The 26,221-nt window shown below is 39.7% G+C and overlaps 1 protein-coding gene and 1 long non-coding RNA gene across 11 annotated transcripts in view; one reads left to right on the plus strand and one right to left on the minus strand.

Annotated features, from left to right (window-relative positions):
- LOC143693501 (uncharacterized) overlaps positions 1-15,338 on the minus strand; it is a 146,160-nt gene extending 130,822 nt beyond the window's left edge. For all 4 annotated transcript variants that reach the window (XR_013181223.1, XR_013181224.1, XR_013181222.1 and 1 more), the window contains exon 1: positions 14,982-15,338. This is a non-coding gene — a long non-coding RNA (uncharacterized LOC143693501). The remainder of the gene's footprint in view (positions 1-14,981) is intronic.
- The window catches only part of MAP3K7 (mitogen-activated protein kinase kinase kinase 7), a 48,838-nt gene continuing 36,993 nt past the window's right edge, over positions 14,377-26,221 (plus strand). For 3 of the 7 annotated variants that reach the window (XM_054628762.2, XM_054628764.2, XM_054628766.2), the window contains exon 1: positions 14,384-14,821. In XM_054628762.2, the coding sequence (XP_054484737.1) occupies positions 14,732-14,821 (90 nt within the window). In that variant the 5' untranslated portion in view covers positions 14,384-14,731. Of the gene's footprint in view, positions 14,822-26,221 lie in introns of all 7 variants that reach the window. The other 4 variants (XM_054628767.2, XM_077174751.1, XM_077174752.1 and 1 more) reach the window with 3 other exon arrangements.

Below are 26,221 nucleotides of genomic sequence, written 5' to 3' on the forward strand. Positions count from 1 at the left end.
ATTGTCATCTTCAGATGGATTAATAATCATAGAAATTACTCTAATTCTTCTTCCTCTGCTACTTATTATTCAGCTACTCTTTTCCTGGCTTATTGCAGTTAGAGTTCTGGAATGGACCAGAGAAAGTACATGCAAATAATCTCTTGCATTTCCAATGAAATAAAATGGCAATATATACTGTGAATATCTTGCTTCTATCAGAATTTACAATTTCTCAGGCAGACACACGAAGGACACATTTTCCCCAGTTTACTTCTGCTTAGGAAAAACTCACTTGTCCCCCTTCTCCACCAGACCACTCCTGAGGTTTATTACTAGCTGAAAGATTGTATCTGTAATGATATTATTTTCCTACAAGGTAGTGCCCACCAGGAATAACAGATTAAATCATGTTTGAGCTTAGACACTGTTAGCACACACCACAAGAATTCCTTCCTGCCAGTTTTAATGATTCTGTCCGAGGGTTTACAGAGTCTGTTTCACAAAAGTGCTAACTTGCTTTGCAAACCTTTCACACATAAGAAACTGGGGAAGGGGGAAAGAGAGAGAAAGAGAAAAAAAAGACTTTCCACACAGAGAACAAGGATGCAAAAATTTTGCTGTCAGTAAGAGAAATACTGGAACTAGTTGTGCACAGGGATTTGGGAAATTTTCAAGAATCATCTCCCCCAAAACAGATTCCACGCTTTCCTCTTGTTTTTCAATCACCTTTAAGAGAGTGTTAGCTCCAAAGGTTGGATTTCAAATTGTGCAGTGATGAGGGGCAAGGCAGAGTGACTCTCTGGTGGGGAGGACAGTAAGAGGGGGACCTGGAAGCCATCAGAGCACAACAGCCATTAACAGCTCTGCCTGAAGAGCCAAGGCAGGGGAACAGCAAGCATTGTTCCTGAAAACAAATTCATCAATGTCAGTGTCGTCCTTGCTAGCTCAGATGCACAGCTTTCAGCTGGCATATTTATTATTAATTATTATTAAATTTATTTATTTAAGTGTGCTTTGCATAGATAGACACATTGTCAGTCACCAAGGACTTAATATCTAAATTAGTTAGGACAAACAAACATGAGATGAAACAACACTGTAACAAAGAGCATGTGAGGGGATTACTAATGAAGAGAGAAAGAGAAAACTGTTTGAAGTGGTGAGTTGAGTCTTTAAAGAAAAACCCACAGATTTTAAAACCAGTGATTATAATCATTAGAATAATCTAGGACAACCATTTTATATGATGCTGAAAACAGTCTGTAATGTCAAAATGGACATTCACTGAAATATTTCAACCTAGGTCTTGAACCCACCTCACAGGATCAATTCAATTCCATGTCTATTCACCTCTTTCTGAGATTATTGTGCTTCCTGAAGAATAGGAAAAATACTCAGAAGATGAGGACAAAAATGTTTTCCTGATATTGGAAAAAGGATCCAAATTCTAAAGAGCAACAAGAACAAAAAAGAAAGCAAGGGAATAAATGGAGCAAGTGGATTTAGAGGGAACCAGAGGATGCCTGCTCAGGTGAGAAACACATGGAGTGATCACAGGGTAATTAGCCTTATAGGGTTTTAAAGAGCTAACTGTTAAAAAGGGCTGGAGGTAGAAAGACAATGCAGAATTAATATTATATGTTTAGAGTAGCTGAGATGGATAATAACTGTATCAGCAAAGCACCACTAGATAAAACAACAAGGAATGAGTAGGGCATGAAGGCCAAATGAGATCTAAAATGTCTCTGGCTCCTTAATAAAGAAAGGCTTTTATCTGAGGTCATTTCCATTTCCAGATAGAACAGACCAGCAATTTCTATCCTTTATTAGATAAACCAGAATCCATTCTTCAGTGGGTGACTAGATAAATGTTTGAATTCTTCCAAAAAATGATAAAAACAGAAGAGGAAAGTACAAGGACTCCCAAGCTTTGAAGGTCAGTTACTTCACCCTGGAGCATCCTGTAGACTTGGCTAAAGCAACTGACAAATTACAGGAGAATAAGAAACTTTCCAAAGGTCATTTTATTGGATCTATTCCCTCTTAAGTACATTATTAAAAGATTTCTTTTCATCTGGATCCTGCTGTCCCCTTCATGGTCATCTCCAATTGGCAACCCTTCAATTTCTTTCCATAATATGAAAGCTGTACTTTAGTAGAGGTTCTCTAAAGCCCAAAATAGCTCATAAAACATGGGGTTCCTGGTTGCTTTACATCAGAGTCTGCAGATGTTTCAGAGTGCATGTGAGTTGAGTCTGGCTTGTGCAGGTGTGAGTCCAACTTAATAGTTTTCTTAGGCTTCAGAAACGGACCATTTAGGAATAGAAACCAAAACTGGAAGCCAGAGGGCAAATATTTTCAACATCTGCTACTCTTTGTGCGATATTCCTCTGCTTTCAGAAGTAGGATTCTTAGAATTGTTATGTATGGCTTTGATTCAATCTCTGAAGTGAATTTCTGTAACAAAGAAATACTGTTACTGGGATCTAGTGTCATGGGAAACAAGATTCTCAGATTATAGGGCATAGGCATGCCTCCCTTTCCTGCTCCTAGCTATGTAGCTCACTTTTCCCCCTGCAAAGATGACTTGTGGCACTGACAGCAAATTCTGACATAGAAAAATGATGTCGGAGAAGCATTTAATCTCTTTTCACCTGTTCTTTATGAACTCTAAGTCCTGGAAACAAGAACCATACCCATGTTATTAAATATCCCTACCAGCAATCCTATCTATGTACTACTGGCAAACCACTTCAGTGTGATTCCTTCGAGCGTATTTTTCCCATCCTGCAGTCTCAAGAGCCTGGCTAATACGCATGCTTATTCTTGTTAGATCTCATTCAAGCACATTTGAGACATTGCTACCAGGTCCAGAACACTTTTTCCAGGGCACTGGATATATTTTTCTCTCATGAAGAACTAATATTATTATCTCCATCAAGAAAAAAATGAAAATCTAAAAAAAGCCCACAGAAAGTGTTATTTTAAGCATTTTCATTTGCAGGAAAGTCCCAGAATTCAGGGAACTTCTTTGTGATAAGGGAAAATAGTAGGAAGAAAGAAGCCTTTATCAACAATAATACATGGAGATTGTTCAAAAGCAGAGCCAAAAGCTGAAAATGCTGATAGGTCATTTTTCAAGTAGGGTGTGCAGACATTTAATAGACCATAACTTCATGCTTTGAGAAGATATAATCATAGAGAAATTCTTTGCTTGGGATCTGATGCCTAAAGAAAGGGTGCCAATTCGTAAAGGTACAGAATATCTGAGCAGAAGTGCTTTGCATACCTCTTCCTATCCTGCTCTCATGTTACCTCTGGCACCATAACATTACCATAATGCTGGTAACAGATCCCACAGATCTGTTTTGCAAGCACTACTTGCCAGAAGACCAAGGTTCTTTCAGTTCTTTTAGTCCCTATCTTGTCTCCCCTTATCCATGTCTCCCACACCCTCGTCTCAGTGTGGGAAAGCCACATTTTCCAAAAAGAGGAGTATCTCCTGCTGTGTTTCCACCCTAGCAGGATCAGTTCTATCTTCTGACCTAGAGGCCATGAAGAGCAAGCTGTTAACATTGACAAGTCCTGTTTGTGGATTCAAGGCATTCACTCTGCCTCCAAACAGGTTGTATGGTGCCACATAGTTGCACCCCCTTAATTTGGGACTTGCTTGGGGTCTCTCACTTTTCTGATCTACGTTGTTCTCCCTGACCTTCAAAGGAGCACAAGAACTTGGATGCTGCTTGAAAGGAAGATTTGAAAGGTAATAGCAGCACTCAGCTCTCCAATTTCTTCCACTCATGAAGAATATATAGAATATCCAGAGAAAACTAAATAACTTATTCTTAGAAAGCTCTTAGATATCACTAAATAAGGCATAGACCACTGAACATTTTTAATAATAGTTAAATGTGAGTCTCCATGTGTATTTTTTTAATACATATAACTAGAGATCATTTTTATGTTCCTTCCTGCTTTTAAATATAGATTGTTCATGACACTTGATAACTTGTACAACCAGCATCTGTAGGGTAACTGCTTTATCAAGCTGCCTGTGGTATGTCCTTGCACAGGGGCTGAATAGAAACAGCCACACAGAGAAACACAATGGATGAAAGGCTGGGCCATAAAAACAGCAGTTTGCGTTTCTTAAAATTGAGCAAAAACCTACCCGAGTCCATCCTTAGCTTTGAGCATAAGGAAAATTCACTGTATCCCAGTGGCTACATTGATACTGATGAATGCAATGGACCAAGGTCTGTCCTCTGCTCTGGAGACCAATAATCCCTGGACTATATCAATACAGCTGAACTCTCTCCCATGCAAAGTACAGGCTACAGCCAAACCCTGATAAACTCTGTCTGGGGAGCCCTTAGCCCTGCCAAGGACTATGCTGACCATTTAGCAGCATGCAGACACCCAGACCCAGGCCAGGGCTCAGGTGTTCCCTAGTCTTATTCCACTTTCTAATATGAATTATAAACTACAAACTACAGAAGTATAGAAGCATAGACATGACCACAGAAAAGTTATGAAATGCAACAGTGGGCTGCTCACAATAGATCCTACAGACCTCTGCAAGCAGCTGGAAGAACCCCATATACTGCCACAGAGCTAGATTAAAACTATTATGTTTTGTTCCTGTACTTGACAGTGGTTAGGTCTGTTTTCAGGAGAGAAAAAAACTGCATTCTCCTAAATACTTAATGTTTATTATTTTTTACGTCTGTAATTAATTGTAGGTACCTCTTTACTTATGTGTAACTAAAGGGGGACAAAAAAAGATTAATTTCTGAACAAACATATAATAGCTATTGGTTTAGTTAGAAAACAGAGGAGTCTGAAACAAAGTAATTTTTTTAATGTAATAAAAGGTGAAAAAATCTAAAGAACAATAATGGAGATTTTTCTGACAATTACAACTCGCAGTAAAATTTATTTTTAATGAGAAAAAATTTGGGAAAAGGCACATTAAAAAAAGAGTCTTAAGAACATTGTGCAATGACATTTGATTTTAACACTGAAGCTTTCTTCTTTGCAAACAAAAATCCGTCTTTAAAACATGTGCAAAAGGAGGTACAAATATAAATCAACTACAGCCAAAACAAGAGCTGTATAGTCAGTACCACAGTACCACCTTGTGGGGAAATAAAAATGGTTTCAGCATTGACTTCTTCCGCTGCACAGTTTCCGGAAATACTCATCATATAAACATAAAATTATAACTAAGACAAATGAAAGAGAGCCAGACATCAGCAATGTATGTGATGCATGATTTCTCCCAGTGTCAAATTACTCTTTTTGAAGAATCCATGTTCCAGATGAAATCTTTCAGAATTCTACTGTAAAAACTTCCTGGAAGAAAAATGTATCCTTTTACATTTGCCTACATTCTTTACTTGACTTCCATTTGTTTCAAATTTATTTCTCTAGTTACACTGAATCAAGAGAACAATTGCATCAGGCATGTCAAATTCCACCCACACAAAATGCTTCATAAAGTTAAAGGCTATGACACAAATAAACTAATGCCAGGATCTTTGAGATGACTTTTTTATTGCTTTTCTGCAACTGATGTAGATATTAGAGACAGTAATATTCCTGACTACATCTGAAGAAATAAGGTTATCAAATCCTCAGATCCCCAAAGGGAATTTTCATCTGCCTTTCTCCATTTCTTTCATATAGTGAAAGAAATTTGTATGATTAAGTAATTGCTGGTTGTCAGAAGAAGTAGTTGCCCAGCCATCATATTTTAAGAGCTGTATTAAATGCAATTTTCACCCTTTTAAATATAACTTCTTATAGGCATCTCTGAATTTAATGAATCCCTAATAAAGCAGAACAACTAGTTCTTTCTTTCCCAAGTTGTTTGGATGTTGACCAATGGGGCAGGGGGGAGATGGGGAGGGGAATATTCTTTAGGGGATTTCGTTGGGCTATTTTATATTTTCCTCCAATATATAAACAAAGTTTCAACTTGCTTTTCTTCTTGCTGTGGAGAACATGCCATTGATGGGAACAGTGCAGAAACAAACTCACAAGAAATTAACAAAATTGTATTCAGGTTTACTCTTCACACAGAGCTAGGTTGTGACATTAGACTTCTAGAGTTTGAGGACTCATCCACGTACAGCTATTCTACTAAGACTGATACTGGCTTTACCTGGGCTGGGGTGAGATCCCAATAGTGGGATTCCCTTCACCTTACTTTCATTAAGAAATTGGGTGAGCAGCCCAATTGCCCACACATACCTACCTAACATCATCTCAGATTCCCCAGAATATGCTCCCCGGACCTTCAGCTCATGACCTGCATCACATTTACCAGCCCCATGCAGAGGTCACAGAATCCCTGGGGGTCTTCAAAGTCACTAAATTATAATTAGTAGGAAGCTGAACCAAGCCCTAGAAGTATAACTGAAGTTCGTCACAGGGGCTTGCAGTAGAGAAAAAGAAAAAGACATCTCCAAAGAGTAATTTGGGAAGAAATGCCCTCTGAAGACACCTGTCTCTCCTTACTGATCAAAGAATGAACTTTGAAACTAAGTGGGAACTAACTTTCAGGGAATCATATTTTGATGAGATTAAACTGAAAGTTAATGTATAACAGTTTATAGACTTTTTCTCTATTTTTGCATGCTGACAATATTGGCATTGTTGGTTGTTGTTTGGGTTGCATGTCGTACCTATGATTTGTACAAGGTGATCTGGCCTATAATGCATACATTATTCCAGGATACCAGTCAGCTCAGATGCCATTAGTGGTGGCAGTACCAGCAACTGGGGTCTGATTGCCAGAGATGGTTCATGCACATGAAAAGTGCCTCTGCACCCAGCTACTCTTTTACAATCACATGCTCTCTTCCCAGTGAAGGCAGCACCCCTCTTTTCCAAATATGCATTTAATTTGCCAGAAAGATAGAAAAAAATTATGCCTCCCTCTCAACAGGTTCTCCACAAACCAACACCCTAAAATCATGGCATCACACAAATTCCCCAAGTTCAATCTCCACATTCCCAATCTCCATCATAGTGGATCTGGCACACATCCCAGAAGTAGATGATTTTCTAGAAGATGCCACCACCAGGCACATGGAACTTGGAGGGCCTGCCATGCCACTAGCCATGTATGCCCCACAGTCTGGGAGACCCACAGGCACTCTCAGATAAAAAGTAGGCAAGTCCTGAAGTTAACATTTCAGAGTAGCTTTGAAGTTTTGAGTTTTCCACCACAAAACCATGAGATCTATGTATATATTTTTTTCACTAAAGTTCATTTTCCTTCCTTTTCATGAGAGCAACGGACACAGATTGAGATTCCCAAGAGGGCACATGCTGCCAGGTCTCATCAAGGTAAATGAATTAGACAATGAAATGCTGAGATTATGCCAAAAATTAGGTCTTAGCAAGTTAACTGGCTCATCACATCTATTGCATTGATCTGTTGAAGCAACTGCTACAGTAATTGCCTGAAGAAGGCTGTATTTATGAAACAGGACCACACAAGAATCAACCTGTGACATGTTTCCAGCTTGCTAGCATATCCTTAGGAACATAGTACAGCCAAGGTTGGAAGGAACCTTGAAAGATTATCTGGTCCAACCTTGTGCAGGAAATGGAGGCTAGATGAGATTATCTAGCACCATGTCCAGTTGTGTCTTGAAAACATCCAGTGAAGGCAACTTCACCATGAACCTGGATGTTGTTCTAGGCAATGGTTATTCTCATTGTAAAAAAATTCTCTCTTGCATCAAGACGAAACCTGGCACAACTAGCACCCATTGTACCTTTTCTTCCCTATGAAGAGAGGGACTCCATCCTCTGGAGAAGCCCTTTAAGTGCTAGGATACTTGTGATGAGATCCTCTCTTGAGCCTTTTCTTCTCAGGGAGAAAAGGACTAACTGCTTCAGACTTTCTTCATACAAGTTCTCCATTTGACCAAGAGCTCTGTATGTTCTGTATTTCTGTCAGCTTTAGCTGGTATGAAACCAGAAAGAGTATCTATTCCTGTTTCTCATTTAAATAGTAGAACAGATCTTCTAAAAGAAAAATTTTGAAGGTAAGTTCCTCATACACAGGAGCCTTAGTGTATGAGCTCTCAGTCTACATGTCTTATGCCCATTTTGTGATGAAGATCATGAACAGTTTCCCCTCTTATTTCCAGTCCACTGCTCCCATATTTTGTGATGCTCCACCCACTTTTGTGTCTTGTATAAAACACACAAGGCTGTAAAATCCTTTTCACAATATTGTGTTAAAAATCACACCTGCAACAATTCCTTTCACATGCTCTAATTCATTCATTAGAAGCTTTAAAATGAAAGATAATGATATTACTTCCCCAAGAAATAAAATACCAATAATTTTTCCTACTTCCAATTTCACTTCCTTCTTTAGAATACCACCTTACTCTCACAATTCAATGCAATACTTACTTGATCTTAAGAACATGCAGTTCATTCCAATCTATATTCAGGTAAAGAAATACCGCGATAAGAATTTGTTACATTATTTACACCTTTAATAGCACATTTTTATTCAACATATGATTAGAAGATACCTCCTTAGGAAATTAATACAATACTTTGCTTTCACAGATAGTTATGACAAATAAATTATTTCATTAATCAGGACCATCCAGTGAAGTGACTTGCCCCATTTGCAAGGAATATTTACAGGTCTCCAATCTGCATGCATTAACAGGGTTCTTGTGCAAAAAGGAGTTTCCTTTTACTTGAATATCACTTTCCATCAGTACTGTTTACATTCACAATATCTTTATCTTTCCAATCTCTTTAAACAGAGGCAACATATATCCTCTCTGCCTTTGCTTCGCAAGATTAAACATGCCAAGTTGTTTTATATTCCCCTCTGTGGTAAGCCCTCTCTTATCTTGACCATCTTTGTAGCTTTTTTCTGCAACTAGTTAGGTCTCAATTCATTTTTCTTGGAAAGCAGGTACCAACACAGTAGAGCCTTTCAGATGAGGTCTGCATAAACTTTTATAGCTTTATTGGATATGTCAAACGGGATATATAAGCTTGCACATTTTCTAGGTGCATTACCTACAACACTCACAGTCCTCCTAAAACCAGTTAAAGCATGCAAGTTGTAATCTTCTTCACCTCTTCTTCGTAAACCTTTCACAGGATAACAAGATGTCATGAGTTCTCAAATTAATTTATGAACGTGTATTCTAATATTTTAAATACTAGCCACTTTATTTCTCTTATCCTTGGAGTCATCTTATTTCTCCCATTTGATATTCTTATCCTTCTCTCCATTAACTATGCTGTCTAAACTTATGTCTTCAGAATCACTGTCATACTCCTAATTCTCTTATCAACACTGTTAATGAAATTACTAAGAAGCTTTCTCTCAAAATTCAATCCTGAAAAAAAGATTTTATTAGTAACTTCATTGCAATACTTCCCTTTTAATAGTCTCTACTGTCTCCTAACCACTCCCCTACTTTCTTTACCCATTTTCAGTTCTTTTAATGATTCTTATCATGTCCAGCTTAATTAACAATTTCCCACAAGTCAATATATCAAATACATTCAAGATAGAATAGTTCTATCCATTTTCCTTGCCTAAAAATATCACTGAATATATCAAAAATGATCTTTTGTTAATCGGAGATAATTGACCTTTGATTAAAAAGATGTGACATTTCATTCCATTTACCTCCATGCTCTTTATTATTCTCTCCATTACATTTTATTTTAAAGCCTACTGAGAGCAGAGCAAAAGACACTTAGATGTCTGGATCTGTTCTTGCATCTTTCTAAAATACCTTTGCAACTTTATAGCTACCTACCTTTACGCCTCTGCCTAACACATCTTCTATCAGCAATTTCATGTACCATATCTTTCAGACCTCTCAGATCAAGATCAGCCTGTCTACAGCCATCTGTCTCCTTCTTCTCTGTGCTAAGTTTGTTACTATCTTTCTCCCCCTGGCCACTTAGCCAAGCCCAGCTGCTGATAGCTGTGCCAGAGAAAATGTGTTTGTTTGTTTACAGGACTGAATCTAGGTAGTCTCTCACCTTTGCTGAGCCCTTAATGCACAGTGGCTGCATTATTTGACTTTCCTGGCTCTCTTGGTGGTTTAGACTGCTGGAAAACTCTGGGAGATCTAACATGTCCCAGACTAGGAGGCAAAATAAAGTGCAGAAACAAATGTGATCGTTTGAGTTTCTGTAATACTCATACAACAGAACTTTTCTTTTTACTAAAGTGAATACAATTCCTTGCATACAACTGAGTTTGCTATTTAGCAAAGCAGCTCATGCATTTATTTTGCAAGGCTTTTTTAGTTTGTTTTTTTTAATAGATGTATTTTATCACAAATAATAGGGAACACCACGACTGAAGGAATTAATAGCTATTTAGAAGATTTTACATACTATGGGGAAGTCTTCCCGGACTGCAAAAGAAGCAATAAAAATACATGAAGCATGCTGGGGGTGCTATCTCAGTGTATTTGGCAGAAGACACCCTTGTTCTGTTTCCCAAGACTGCAACCATTATTGCAGGACATAATTGAAGAAATCATTGAGATTCAAAGTGGAATCTGACACACACACAATATTGCAACCTGCTCTTGAGAAATATTAATGTACAAGCCAAAGGAGTTGCACAAGAAGAGTAGATTAGGCAACAACTCAGCCATGCAGAGAAACAGAAGTCTCTCAGTATCATCACAGTGATTTGTCCTCATGAGATATTTCTAGTGTACCTGCACTGTAAGGAGCAGCAGGCTTCTCTGGGGTGCCTTCCAGCTGTGACAGGAATTTGTGGGACACGCGTGTTTCACAGTGTTCTCCATACTACAGTCACCAGGAACCTGCTCTTTAATAACAGAGGGTTCCCACAAACTGAAATAACTTCATATTTACAGGACAATATTTAACAGGGACAAAATAGAGTCAGACTTGGCAGAAACATATTCCTGTGCTTAATCTAGAAGGAAACCTTTTTTGTTGTAGGCATTCCAGTTGTAGATACCACCCAGTATGTTCCACCACTGTTTTCTAGTTTCAACCTTCAATCACCTAAAGTGAGACATTTTAACCAATTTTTTTTTAATGCATATACTGAAAAAACAACACAAGATAAAGTCTTTTGGAAGAAGAAATCACTTAGCTTTTTTCTAAATCAAGTCAGTGGGAAATAATGTTTGTTCACCCCTCTTTAAAAATTGTCAGAGAAATTTTAAGGGAGGTGGACGAAGGGTAGTCAGGATAATGTATTTGTGCCTTTGTCTGTATTCATGAAAATGTGTCAAAATTCTAAGCTGTACAATTCCATATTATATTGGATACATTTTCACTAGCATATGCAGATATTAGGGCTAAACCTCAGGTCTGTTAAGCTGTCCAGGTGGACTTTGTTTATATTTTGCATCAGACTTACTGCTGTCTCTTTTGAAAAAAGCACAGCCCTACCCTCTAGGACAGGTGTGACAAAAAGCTCCACAGCAGCTGTCTCAGGTTGGAGTATTTGTGCACACTCTGGCCATGGTACCCAGACCTTTCCAACAGTCTTTAAGCAACCTTCCAGGCAATGTAACCACTTTCCAATGTTAAAGAGGCTGAGACCCAGAATGTGGATTTCCCAGGGTCTAGGTTTTTCTTCTAAACACAAGAGCAGTTTTTCTCCAAGATAAGCACAGCAGGTACAGCTTTTCTTTTCCTTTTTCTCATGTATCTGTTGAATAAATATTTTGGGGCTGTACAAGCAATACCCAGTCCACAAAATAGCTAATCGTAACTAATTAAGACTATGTCAGTCAGGAAAGAAGAAAAAAAAAGTAATATCAAAATTACTACATCCTTAAAACCCCTCCTGATCTTCACAGCAGTGACATTTTGATAATGATGATGACTCTGCTTTCACAAAGAAAGAGCTCATTATTTTTGAGATACATATTTCCACATCAATTTCTGAAAGGAAATGAACCTTACAAGCAACTATAATTGGAATGCTCTCTTCTGCTGTCTTAATACCCATCAACAAAATGTAACAAAGGTAACAGAAAAATCTCTCCACTGAAAAACAGAAGACTGCAACTGCCATCTGCCTGATACATACCCTAAAGAGAGGCCTGTGAAACATAACAAAAAGCCAAATATTCAGTTACATTTAACAGAGATCACCAACTGCCACCCCCTAAAGCACAACCACCCACTTGGCCATCTTTCTTAAAAAAAACTACTGATGTAGTTCACCTTTCCCAATGCAAATGTGCCCAAAAAAGAAATAAAATGTTAAGCTTTTGGCCTGAGATCGTGCTCATGATTGCAACTAAGTATCAAGATGATGGATTTCAAGCATCCAATGATAGATTTTCACAGCTTCCTTTCTTTTCATTCATGCTTTATCCTTGGCTTCAGTTGACTTCAGGTGTTCCTTGTCTTGATCTACAAGTGTTTAGAGAACTGAAGCATTTCATGCAGCAGTATGAAGCCAGTATGGACCAGACTGAAAGGAGTCTGGTTTTCATTGGACTTTCAGTTTTCTCAATACCTCATAAATCCATATTCCTAATCTTCCAATAATCGATATATTGCACACTCCAGCAGGTGAGACAGCAGCAGCTGCTTACACTTTCCTATGAGAAGTTGTGAGGTGCAGGTATAAACATGGTTCTTTATGACTGTGTCCCAGCATGACTAAGATGAGTACTAATAGTGGATTTTGAGGAAACGAAAATCAAATGCTTCACTGGGTATAAGGGGGTGCCAGGGTCAGTATGAACATCCAAACCTGTAAACAAGCTGAGAAAGTAGGGGCTCTGGATAACCCCACTGCTGGATGAAGCAGATATTAGCCAGATTTTGTGGTACTTGGACTAACAGAAGATTCTTTAGATCTTTCTACACCAAACCATATCAGAAAATCAAAAAGCAACAGTAGAAACTCAGCACATTCAGCATGAGTCTGCTCCCCACGCACACACAGATTGCATGGGCAATGTAATTGCACCAACCCCACCAGCCCTGCATACGAGTTTCATCTTGCATGCAACAGAGTCAACACAGACTGTGACTCCTTGGCTGGGATTTCTGGATTGGTGTACATCTGAGAATCCTGGACAAATTACAAAAGCTGACAGAAAAATACAAGAGGGGAGCAAACAAGCCTTAATAGCAACCTGTCACAAAGTGCAGCAGCTCAGATAGAGGTACTTTCACTTTGGCTTTTCTAACAACAGCTGAGCCACCATAAGATTAGGTCACTTCCCATATTCATTCTTGATTTTTTTTTTCCTAGTTAACTGTTTAAGCAGCTTTCTCAGGCTAGCTGTGTAAACCAGATCTCTCTACATTTATGAGACTTCCTTGTGAGGAACAGACATTCACTAGCATGCTAGCAGAGGAAGATCTAGGAAAGCTTACTAGATCTACTAAAATTACAGACTATTAATAGTATTGTACAATAACATAACTTTTTATATATAGCCTGAAGGCTAAACATATCAAAATGAAGCACAGCTGTTTCAGGGGAACACAGCAGCTCTATTCACTCATCTCAGCACTGATTTCACACCATGGACTGCCCTGAAGCATCAGTCTGAGACATTTACAACTGAAACACTAATGGGGTGGGTGCTGCAGCCAAAAGCAGAAGCGGGAGCAGCAGACAGCCCTGGCAAAGAGTGGGTCAAGACTCCCTTGGATAGGGAGCGGTTAAGGTATACGTTCATTCCCTATCCTTTTATTACTATGTGTTTACATTAACCGCTCCATTCTTCTCCACTCCACTCCACAGTCACCCTCCTACACACAGGTTTCCCCTGAAAAAGCACCGCTGAGGAGCACAAGGCCTGCCCTCGTCCCAAGACCCCGTACAACACCTCCTGCCCTGGACAGATACAAGCACATATACAGGGGAAGGGCCTGCGCCCGGCCCTCGCATGGCGGTGACACGCAGCCCCGGGAGGGGGCCGTGCCCGCCCGGAACGCGGGGAGCCCCGCCGGACTGTGCCCTGCAGCCCCGGCTGGGACGCGCGGCCGGGGCGCTGCCCGCAGCTCCGCTCCGCGCCCGGCGGCTCCGGCTGGCGGCAGGAACAGGAAGCGGCGCCGGGCGGGGACCGCGGCTGCTCCCCCTGGCGGCAGCGGGCGGCGGGGCGGGGCGGGGGCGGTGCCGCCGCCAGGCCGTGGCCCCGCCGCGGCCGCCCGAGAGGCCGCTGCTGCCGGCGCTTCCCCGCCCGCCCCCGCCTGGCGCTCCCTCCCTCCCTTCCTTACTCTTTCACTCCGTCCCTCCCTCCTCGGCCGGGGCAGCAGGAAGCGGCTCTGATGTCAGCGGCGGCGGCCGCGGCGCGGCTCTGAGCGGCTCCCCCACCCCCGCCGCGGCCCCCTCTCCGGCTGCCGCCGCTGGGGCTGGCGGCGGAGCCCGGCTGCGGCCCCGGGGGCGCCGCATTCTCTCGCCCGGGGACGCGTGGCCGAGGCGGTCCCAAGCTGCGCAGAGGCCGCGGCCTAGGGCAGTCGGCGCGGCGCCCCGCGGGGGTGCGGGAGGGCGCGGGATGCGCAGCGGCGGCGCCGGGGCCTGTGCCCGCCGCCAGTGAGGCCCGAGGCCGCCGCGGATGCGGCCCCGGCGGCGCCTCGGCCAGGCCCGCCCCGACCTGCGCCAGGAACCGCCGCCGAGCCCCGCGTAGCCCCGGCTCCGGCCCTCGGCTGCCCGGTGCCGGACCCTCGCGTAACCCCGGCCCCCTCTCCTCCCTGCGGTGAAAGAGGAGGCATGTCCGCTGCCGCCTCCGCTGAAATGATTGAAACCCCCCCGGTCCTCAACTTCGAAGAAATCGACTACAAAGAGATCGAGGTGGAAGAGGTGAGTGAGGGTCCCGCCGTCCCCCTGGCTCCCCGGGCGCGGCCAGCTTGGCCCCGCCACGCAGACCCCGCGGTTCTCCTGCCCGGCGCTGCGCTGCGCTGCGGAGGGGCCCGCGGAGGCTTCGCGGGTGCGCCGGGATGCCGCGACCCCCCCGGTGTACCTGAGCGGGGCTTCTGTGCTCCCGTGGATGCTGCAGCGGCTGGCACCAGCGAACAAAGGCGGTCTGGCTGGGAGCGGAGGTGCCAGCTTACTCCTGCCGGCCCTGCTGCTGGATACCTGACTGTGGAGTTTTATTTAAACGGGATAGATTTATTCAGGACTTTAAAGTTTCGCCGCCCATTTTGCCACCCACTTTAGTATGGGTGGCAAGCATAGTTGTCAAGAGAGAACTGTTAATTCTAATCTTTCTTTTAGGTCTCTATGCCCCTGCTTTCACCTTCTGCCACCAAACTGAGCCATTTTATATATAATGATCATACCACTCTTAATGATTTGCTAAATTTACAGCTCTGTGAGCTGTAAGGATAAACAGGGGTTTTTTTCTTAACATAGGCTAGTGATGTTGCACTCATCGATGTTTAACATTTCATTTGTGACCTGTGCCTGTTACACAGGAAGTGACATTCAGTTATTGTATAAAATTGGAAGGTAGCTTTTCTTCTGTGAAATTCACATAGTGAAATTATTTCAGGTGTATCTTTCATCTGTCAGGGGTCCCTGTAAAAGTAAGGTAGGTGTGATCTAGGGTAGCTTGTGTGCTTTAATAACGGGCTCAGCAGTCTCTATATACTACAGTGTTGTTTGACTCTCAGAATTACTCAAAAATATTGCTGCTGTTTTTTCATTGTCGCCTGCTAAATTCTCTACAGGAATTAAGTTTCTTCATATAGATCCATAACAAATTTGATGAGGCCAGCTTGTAGAGTCTGCACCTAACAGGCATCCAAGACTGCTGAAACAGTCCCTGTGCTTTTATTTGTAGATTAACATCTTTCTTTTAAAGTAATAATCACCCTGTTTTCCTTAAAAAGTTTGTGTGGAAGTGGAGTTTTGTGTAGTTTTATCAGTATGACAGCCTGGGTCTCAGGTTTTTGCAGTACTTTGCTAGATACTGGTTTGTTCATAATTATCCTCCTGGGCTTGGGTCTCCTGGGGATAATTCAGGGACCTTAAAATCTACCATGGAGCACCAGGGCACCTTCTGCTGTATTCAGGTAGTATTGTGGTAACTTTGCCTTTCACCATAGCAGGCACTGGGCACTGGAAATTTTCGGAAGACAATATATTTCAAAAGATTGCCTCTATCTCTTTTTTGTGAATTTGGCAACCATAAAGATTTTTGTTTCTGTAAGTCTAGTTGTTCCTCCTCCCTTTATGCATTTAACTATTCTGAAGTCAAGGTATTTTTTGTTGTTTTTGCAACACTTACTAATAACTGGGGATCAAATCACATGTTTTGGGAGAAATAGCATTTCTCACCCAATGCAGAAAGTATAAGCAGCTTATCCATTGTAAAAAGGTGCCCAGTGATGGCTCACAGAAGTGAGTACCACATCTGCTGTGTTAGACATAGCCCTTTGAATTAATAAAGTGCTATTCAAATCTTTAATCCTCACAACACCTTTGGGGAGATGTTAGCAAGGATTGTATTGCTGTTTTACATATGGGAGATGTGGACCTGCATAGTGTGTAATTGGTGTAACTAGAGTCTAGCATTCTAAGGTTTAGTGCTCAGAGCTTGACTGTGTCCAACACAGTCAAGTCTGGCGCTTGCAGAAACAGGACTGTCAGTATAAAAATGTATCTAGAGACAGTGCTGAAGTAGAAATTTGTTTAATGCAGTTGTTGTTATTCTAAACACAGTATCTTCATAGAGATACAAAACTCATGTGATGTAAGCAAGACAACTTAGATAGTGTTGTCTCCATGAAAAAATCTGGTCACAGCTGGCATAGCATTTTGAGTGTACCTGTCTTCCCAGAAGTTCTTAGAGGCAAAGGGAGTACCCTAGTGTTGAACAATGTCTAAATGTCCATGCACAGCAAAAGAAACAAGACCTACTTTACAAGAAAACAGATGGATTGGAGATCCTACTTAGGCCTTGCTTTTCTGAGCTGTGGGTGTTGACCTCTTACTCATGATGCAGTTTCAGCACAAATAGTCAACGTTGTAGTCATAACAAAAGGCACATCCTTACTGAGGATTTTCTGTGCTCTCACTTTAGGCTCAGAGGTTTTCAAGGATTTTAAGTGGCTGTAATATCTCAAAATCGTCATATTTATGCTTGGCAAACTTCAAATGTTGCAAAATGGAGTGTTAAGAGATCTACACTGGAAACTCAACTGCTTTTATAATCATAGCTTTGCTGTTGTATTATCAAGGCTGTCTTGTCAGCAGATAGCAGTCCCACTCTGCCACTGGTTTATTAATAGATATTGAAGTTCTGGAATACTTACAGGCCCAGAGACCTTGCTAATAAATGTGAGATCTATAAGTGCACTTTCATTTAAGTTTGTCTGAACTCTACTGAGATAAAAACAAGAATATACCATATTTTGGTTTAGCTAGCATGCACATGAGTAACTGTAGTGTTACTTCCCACCAGTCAAACACATCTTCAGCTTCAGAATGCCTTTTTGTTATTTCAAGTGCTTAAAATGAAGTAAACTATAGAGACAATTATTATGAAAGAGTTGGAGTCAAATCAAAATTGATGTGACACAGCAGGAGCATCTTCAAAGCTAGAAGGGGAAAAACAACACAAAAGTTTTGTTCAGAAAGTGTTCTCTATTTCAACAGAAGTGCTCTCTATTTCACTATACAAGTTTTCAATTGTGAAAATGGCCATTTTTAGTTTTTAGTATTGTATAGAAAAATGATTAGAAACTGAAAAAATAAAATCTAATATAACTGAAATCAAGTCAATAATGAAAAGCCTAATAGCCTTGTTTTAAAATCTCTTATTTGAATCTAGAACAACACTCTGGTTGTTTCTTCCCAGGGGAGTTTCCACATCTAAGCTAAAAGAGACTTTGGTTTTTAATTGTTCTGGCTCTTTCCTGAAAATTCCACTCTTTCCTGAAAATTCCACAGGCTTTCCTCCACCAGGTAACTGGGTAACAGTCCCATACATGACCAAAACATAGACCTCTTCATCACATGATGTGTGTATGCTTGGATTGCACAGCCAAAGGTACATGTCTGGTCATGTATACTGCAGCCCTGCCCAGTCACTGCCTGATGCAGACAAGTTAAAAAACTAATGCCATATTTGCACAGTTGCAAGTTACTTTTGGATGGTCTGAAATGTAAATTATTTGAAAACTGTTTTTTAATGCTCTGCTGGTATATTGCAGTTTACAATGAAGTTTCTTTTCAACAATCTATTTGGGCAGTAGTTAATTCTAAGAGAATTTTCATGTTTTCATCTCCTGTTTCCTTTGAGATGAAGAGGTAAGCTTTATAAATATTTATTTTAGAAAATTTACTTAAGGTCCCAGCAACTAAGGAGATGCAATTTGTAGTATATCCACCTATCTTAGATATTTTTTAAATAGTTGATTAATTTCATTAACTGAGTAGCGTGCTGAGAACTACATGTGTTCCTTCCAATTCTGGAGCAAAGCAGTTCAGAAGCAAGAGAATGAGCAATACAGCAAGGCAACTGGGTTTTGCTTCCCTTTTTATAGTTAACTTTTAAAAAGTTAGTGAGATGCAGTAATAAAGCCTCTGATTTGGCCTTATTATTATGCAGTGCAAGTCAGCTCAGGAGCTCAGTCCCCAGGGGGACCGGGTGCCCGAAGCTAAGCTAGCTCAGGCCGAATCGCCGCGGGGCTACCATCTACCAAGCATGGTGATTTTCAGCTCTATAGTGATTGCAAGCTCTTAGGATTTCAGCTCTGCTTGCTAGGTAGGGGTGCCCTGGGCTGAGGCTGCAGCAGACGGCAGAGAGAGGAGAAGGAGGCGTCCTGGGGTTCCACAGAGATGGCTGTATTGGGGAAGTCTGTGAAGGGTCCAGGAACAGCTCTTCTCCCAAATGGGCTACAGTATGGCCTTTTTATAGGGTTGGAGAGAATCCAGACTTAACCAATGGTAAGGGTTTAGGGGAATCCAGATTTGACCAATAGTAAGGGTTAAAGTAACATAGCCTTATAGGGTTACAGAGATAGGCTATGGGGCGGAGGTCAGGGAGACAGGAATTTCTTTTGCTTTCTCAGCATTCCTATTGTTCAGATTCTGCATGGGGCCTTAGCCAGGTCCATGGGATTTACTACAATGCAGTGTCTGATTATGTCCATTACAAGGTAAAGCAGATTTGTGTGAGCTGCTGTTGAACATGGAGCTGTTACTACCTTCATTGTTTCTGTGTCCTGGGGGATCATCCCCACTTGTAGAATACCAATCTGAAAAATTGGAAGAAATTCGGAGAAGAACCAGATGTGATTTGAGATCTGAACAGCATTATTGGATATCTGACATGAGTACAGAAGGATTGGTTCTCAAGAACCAAGGGTGGTAGTTAGAAATCCATTTGAACTCAGTCAAATTTCTCAGCCTTTTTCAGTTATACATCAAAGTGCAAAGCTGGGTATTCAAAAACAAAGGCAAAAAATAAGTACATGGTGAAAACATATGCCAGTATTTTCTCTGATTTTATTCTAAGTACATTTCTGGATTAATTCCAATAACTACTTAAATGTAGTTTAGTTACATCAATAGAAGATTTTCTTCATTAATTTGTATAAGAAAATAGCTGGAATGTCAGCTGGAGTATGAATTTATAGCAGAAGTTATGCAACACCTATTCCATGTGGATGAAATTTACTAGTGAGTTAGAAGATAGCTAATTAGCTAGTTTAACTCTTAATGTGACACTTTACACTCATTTCTACACATGCAGATACTTCCAGTGAATCAGTTTGTATCCTGTAAAAGAGACTCATACTTTACTTCATAAAGAATACATGGGAAAGAAACCTCACAGATCTTCCTGTTCCAATGATGAAAGCAAGATCCATATTTATGAGATAATAATAAGAAAAAAAGAAAAAAACTGAAACAACAGAGCAAGTTTCACATGTCCCTTATTTGTTCCACCCAGTAGATTGTTACCAGTATTTTACTAGTTGCAGAATACTTGTTTGTTTTCTGGTTTGGTTTTTTTCCAAAGACCAGTAATTTTAGACAGTGCCAGCCCAGAGAGCTCGTGTTAGAGTCCTGCACCCTACATACAAGATTATCCAACATCTTGTTTCTAAAACAATAATTCACTCTCTGAGCTGCTCTGACAGAACAAATTGATTCATACTAGAGCATTAGAAAGTTGTTTGTTAATGTTTTTAAATTGTCATTAATTAAAATGAGTTCAGTTCTCAAGACAGATGTATAAAATCCTATCAGTGCATAAAAGCTTTTCATTATGAAAGTATAACCTGATAAACTGTTATCTTTGAGATGCATGCATTTCTTGGAATGACTTGAGCTATCAAAATGCAGGGAGGGGTTGGTTGCATGTTCCGAGCAAAGGAAGAATTTCTGGAAGCATAGTTTTCAAGAGCAGGCTGGATGGAGTTCTGAGCAACCTGGTCTAGTGGAAGGTGTCCCTGCCCATGATGAGGAATTGGAACTAAATGGTGTTTGAGGTCCCTTCCAACCCAAACCATTCTATGATTCTATAATTTTAGGAACATGTATGATGATACTTTGATTCTTCATAAACGTGTTCTAAAGAAGCTGAAAAGAGAATTAGTTCTTAAAACAGAACTAAATTCAGATAGACCAGCCACTGAATGAAAACTGTACAGTGTTATACAGCAGAGATTAAACCCTTGATAAGGACCAACTCTATGAGTTTGTCAAGCAGAACTTGCCTATATTAAGAATCTAAGTTGATTTTAATAACCAGTTTCTTTCAGGAAGAAATATTTTTTTCTACAGTGTTTTGCATAACTTCTAAGTTCAAACTTGGAAACTAAATCTAAACTAAATTACTTAGTTTACTTCAAATTAGTAGGATTTCTTCCAGAGGTTTTGGGGGTGGGGGAGTGGAGAGGATTTGGAGGTTTCTTCATTGCTGTATGAATCCCAGAAAGGAAAAGCAACATTTAGAGTTGTGCTGACACTAGTACAAATAAACTTAACCAGTCAAAGAACATAGCTGTAAGAATTGGCAGATAGATCTGAACTCCTTCCTAAAAGTGCTGCCAGGGTATTGGCCACAGTCATTTATGGCACGGGGCTGATTTGCTTCAACCTACTTAATAAAGCATAGCACACGCAGAGGAACCAAAGCTGGAATTTGATGCTGGTTGAATGAATGATAGAAAGTGTAGGAATATAATTTTAGAAGCTCTAAACTGTTGTTCATGGCTTCTTTTGGCACTTTTTTAAAATTTACGCTGCGTGTGCCATACATTTCACATATGTGAAAAACTGAAAATATTGGTATACTTTATTAGTACTGCTGGAGCTCTGGTAGACAGAGAGAGTAGAAGCAACTGAATTTTAAAATGTTAAAAAAACAACTGAATTTGATTTAAATGTTAATGATTTTAACATTTTAAAAATGTTAAAAAAAGCAACTGAATTTTAAAATGTTAAAAAATCTTTTTGTGTTTTTTAGAACACATAATAGAACAGTTTTTTCCACTCTCTCAAGTAGTATCTGGAGCTTGAGAGATCCAAACATTCAGTTTGCATACATCCCATTTCATTAGCAAATGTACCGGTAAACAAAGCAATATAGATATTAAAGATAACTTAAAGCCTGTTGTCATTTTAGAAGCACAGGTTTTGTTTGGTTTCTGGTTTTGGGTTTTTGTAACTGCTTGTTCTGCTTTCCAAAATCGTAAATGAGCAGTCATACAGTAGATACTGCAAATTATGAAGTCAGTTCTCTAAAGAATACTACGTCTGCTAACCAGGGAGCTATTATATTTTATTGGTGTCTTATATATCCAGCAAGTTTTTTTTTAGAAATAAAAGCACTAGGTATCCAGCATGCAGAACTACCTTACATGGAAACTTTATGGATAAAGAGAAAATCTTTGCATTTTTATGTTTTTGAGTTCATAGAAGACTTGTGGAGTTAATGCAAAGTTGAAATTAATTCTTCCAAAGTTTGACATTTGTTAGGGAATTATGGTGCATCTGAATAGAGATGCATTTTTCTTGTTTTACTGGGGGAGGGGAAATTTTTGGTCACATCCCTTAGGACAAAATACATCCTTAAGCTCTTAGCATATCTGCAGTCTCTATTTCCTGCATGATTTCTAGTCTACATAACTTACCAGTCAGTATAGTCTACATACTTACAAGTCAGTATCATGTATCTTTGTTTATGTACAGCATTTGATACTATTTGTACACAGAGACAGAGGTAATGCTTGTTCCAGGGTTCTTGTATGGTTCATATTCTTTAAATAAGACTCTAAATACATTATCTGGAAAACATGCAAGTGGCACTGTCCTTCACCATGTCACTTTGTCACGCAGTAAAATGTAACTTCTTACTGGTATGTATTTTACAGGTAGAAGAATAAATTTTAATACACTTTTCAATCTTTGAACCTCTTTAAGTATTACTTCCAGTTTAAAATGGTGTCATGTACCAAGTGGTTTTTGACAAACTTAATTATCTTCTGTGATAAAGGCAGAAGCAGACTTGTTCTTACTCTATTTCTAAATGTCTCATCTACCCTGTATCTTCCTTTTTTCTCCTAGAAGATATTTAAAGAAACAGAATCTTTTACTAAAAGAATGTGTTTATTTTTAGATCATTTTCCAAATAAACACAGTGCTACAGATCAACTGCTGTTTATTGATTTGTTGTGTCAATAATTCCATTAACTGTGCTTCATATAATTCCAAATATGCGCTGTTGCCCAAGCATATGGTGTGGCACCAGCAGCAGGGGACAAAAAGGAATGAGCATGAAGAAACTAAAGTTCAGGCAGTGCCTCCCTCCTGTGATATTAAGTTACTTAGTTCCAGCACGAGGTGCTGAAGGAAACTACATAGTGTTTAAACTGTTCTGACAATATCTAAGACTTACTCCTTTAAAGAATAAATTTAAGGGAAGAAAATTATATGTAAATGGACTCCACCACAAGCTGCATTCTGTCGATTATAAAGGGTTTTTTGCTATGAGTAATATACTTTTTCCAGATTAAGTAGGAAAAACACACTGAGTTTTCACATATGGGAAACCAATTTGTACTGGATCTGTCATTGTTTCTGATGGTTGCTCCTTTCATGTGCCATCCAAGAGCCTGAGCTGCTTTAATGGAGGATCAGCTCTTCTGTTTTCCCTGTATCCTAGGTAAATATTCACTGCATCCATGTCCTCTTCTCAAGTTTAACCTTCTGCCTAAACAGGCACCAAGTCACTGATAAATTGTTATGAAACCTTGACTGCATAATCATTTATCAAACTATTTTCACCAATAATAAAATTTACATACTTGGTGGTCTCACAGCTTTCTATTACATAATTAAGGTTTAGATTGCCTGGTAAACTCTTGGTGCACAACACTGATTTTATTTTTTATTATTATTTTTTTCCAGTCATCAGTGGGACTTCTTAAAGAACATCTAATTCTTGGAATTTATTCCACTTTTCAACTAAAACCCAAATATTGTGACATTCATGGCTCAATGTAAAACACTACATGGGGCAGTATACTTGTTTCTGTGAGTTTCTTCAGTTATTAGAAATATTATCTAAAAATACAACAGCATTAAAAAATAATGATTTCTTTAGTATATTAATTGGAAGTACATGTACCAGTTCTCAGGATGAAACATGCAAATAGTCATGAATTTTTTGCAGGGAAGTAGTATGCGTTTATATTGACTTATGAGCTGAATTTACCATGTGGAATTAAATAGAAGAGATACATGGACTTTATTTTTTTTGTTATACATCTGAAAAATAAATATAAATAAAATGTATAAAAATATATGTAGTATATATTGCATATTGATAATATTAAAATAATATACATAATGCATATAGTGTATTTGTTTATATGGACATACACAAGGCTTTTCAGCAGGGAAAGATACAACTAGCCAGAAAAAAAGTAAGCCTGACCTATCACAAACTGTTGTAGGTAATCCAGGCTGAGTGGAAAAAAAAAGTCAAATTGCTTCATTAAATTTTTAGACCAATCTTTTAACATATATGCACTGCTTTCAATCACTCTTTTTGTTTCTGTCATTGCATTAAATGTAACAGAGTTGTAGTTGAAAACTCTGAAAGCATGTGCGAAAAGGTATATTAAGAAAAGGAACCTTCTAAAAGGTGTCTCACAGAGACTTGAACCATAAGACCAATTGTATCCACCTAGGAGAATTAATTTTATGTCCATCTCCTTTTCCCTAAGTGAAAGGGAGTGTTCTTCCCACTCACTTGGGTAACCCTGTTTGGATTTCTTAAGTGTAGGGGAGCAGCAGATGTGGAACTAACTGTATTGCTTCTGCCAATACGCTTCATCCTTCACAAGCTGCTCTGTGGCATCCTTCTCTCATTAGCTGTCCTTAGTATTTCCCTGGTGCTTGCACTTATGTACTCACTAATCACCATTTCTGTGAAATGCAGACTTACAGCAACACACTGACTGATGAGATTTTCCTTATTCGGTAGGTCTGGTCATGTGCTGTACAAGATGGGTAGGGGCTTTGTAATCAACAATTTTTGTGAAGGTGGGGAGCCTGCCAGCCCCTAGAAAGCGAGCAATTTTATTCAAAACATGGTCTGAGAGAAAAGGAGATAACAAGGAAGACTGTTCAGGACTTTTATGTCTTCCAGTGACTCATTGTTTCCAATTTGTTTATATGTACTATTTTTGTAGGCTGCTCATCTATCATTCATGGCGTGGTGTTTCCAACCTCACGTGTGGAATGCAAGAAAATAGTTAGCGTGTGTTACATCAGGACAAGATGTAAGAAGGCAACACAAAGTGCAAGGCACTTTGGCTGGGGGATGAGGTTACAATCAACAGGTTTTGTTCTTAAACAGAGCAGAATTGGGCATGTTCTGTGCATCTCCTGTGATGTCTTATCGCAGACTCTGTCTGTGAACCACTGCTGTGGAAAGTAAACAGGAGATGGCAGGAACTCCTGGAAGGCTAAGTGCATGCTGTAATGTAAAAGAGAAAAATATTTCTTACAGTAATAAGGAAACCAGAAGAAGAAAGTGCCATTGATCACCATGGCTGTCAGGGGCATCTGTCTCTTCTATCCACATGAAACTTCTAAGAAATATTAAGCATAATTTCCCTTTTTTTATCTTTCTCAATGCAAGATCTTGATGGGTTTTTTTAATTTATATTTTTCATCTCTTCAAACTGGAGCCTTGATTGCAGACTTTCTCATATCCATCATGACAGTTTAGCAGGTCTTGAGTTATGCATCTCTTACCATCCCATTCCCAGGAGAAACCAGTTTCACTATTTATTTATTTGGGAAGCACATAGTAAGAACCTAACCCAAGGATTATATAAATGGTAGTCAGCCCCTTGTTTCTCCTCCTCTCTTCTACTTCTCATCCTGCCTGCCCTGCATTTTTGGATTTGGAGGAGCTCCTTTTCTTTCTGTGCCTGTGTGTGCCCTAGGTTTCCTCCTCCTCATCATTTTCTTTTCAGCATATGAATAACAACACACTTGTCTGTGCTTTCCTGTAGTGGCTGCAGTCACTGTTTTGGCAACAGCTTCATTTCAATTTTACATCTCACATACATGTTTTATCATTATTCCGGTATGTTGCCATTTTTCCTCTGAGGAACAATTAAAAGAAGTGTATTTTTAATTAAACATCGTGTGTAATTCACCAGTAACTGAAAGTGACCTTCTTTCTATCCTGCTTTTATTTCTATGCTTGGTTTCAAAGAGCTGCTCTAAATAATGGTGGTGTTGGAGCTCCTTCACAGCAGAGGTTAAGGATTACTTGAACACTATAGTATGCAGAAGCAGCTACTACTGCTTTTGCAAAGTTACGGTGAAGAGTTATGACTCTTGTCTGGGGTTGTTTTTTTCCATAGTTTTAGGCAATGTTAATTCCAAATAAGCTAGAAAGCAGACTTCAACAGAAATAGGGATAATTTAGTTCACAGACACTTTTTTGGAGGACTTGCAGGATAATTTACTGCTATCACACTCTTGAGTCATCTATGAGAAAATGAACTGATAACTTTTAGCACATGGAACATCTTGTCCCAGTTTCATCATGGTCCTGTGCAGTTGTGTATGCATTTAAGTTTCAGAAGTCTTAATTCCTGTTTTTTAGCAAGAATAAACAAATACAGCAGATAGGTGTCATTTCAGGGGTCAAACCTGAAAAGAAAAAAATAAAAGGTCTCATTCCTCTAATTTTCTTCTGAGCAAATCTTGTTCTAAATA

This window comes from Agelaius phoeniceus, chromosome 3 (genome assembly GCF_051311805.1).
Source record: "Agelaius phoeniceus isolate bAgePho1 chromosome 3, bAgePho1.hap1, whole genome shotgun sequence".
In the NCBI taxonomy this organism is placed as follows: domain Eukaryota; kingdom Metazoa; phylum Chordata; class Aves; order Passeriformes; family Icteridae; genus Agelaius; species Agelaius phoeniceus.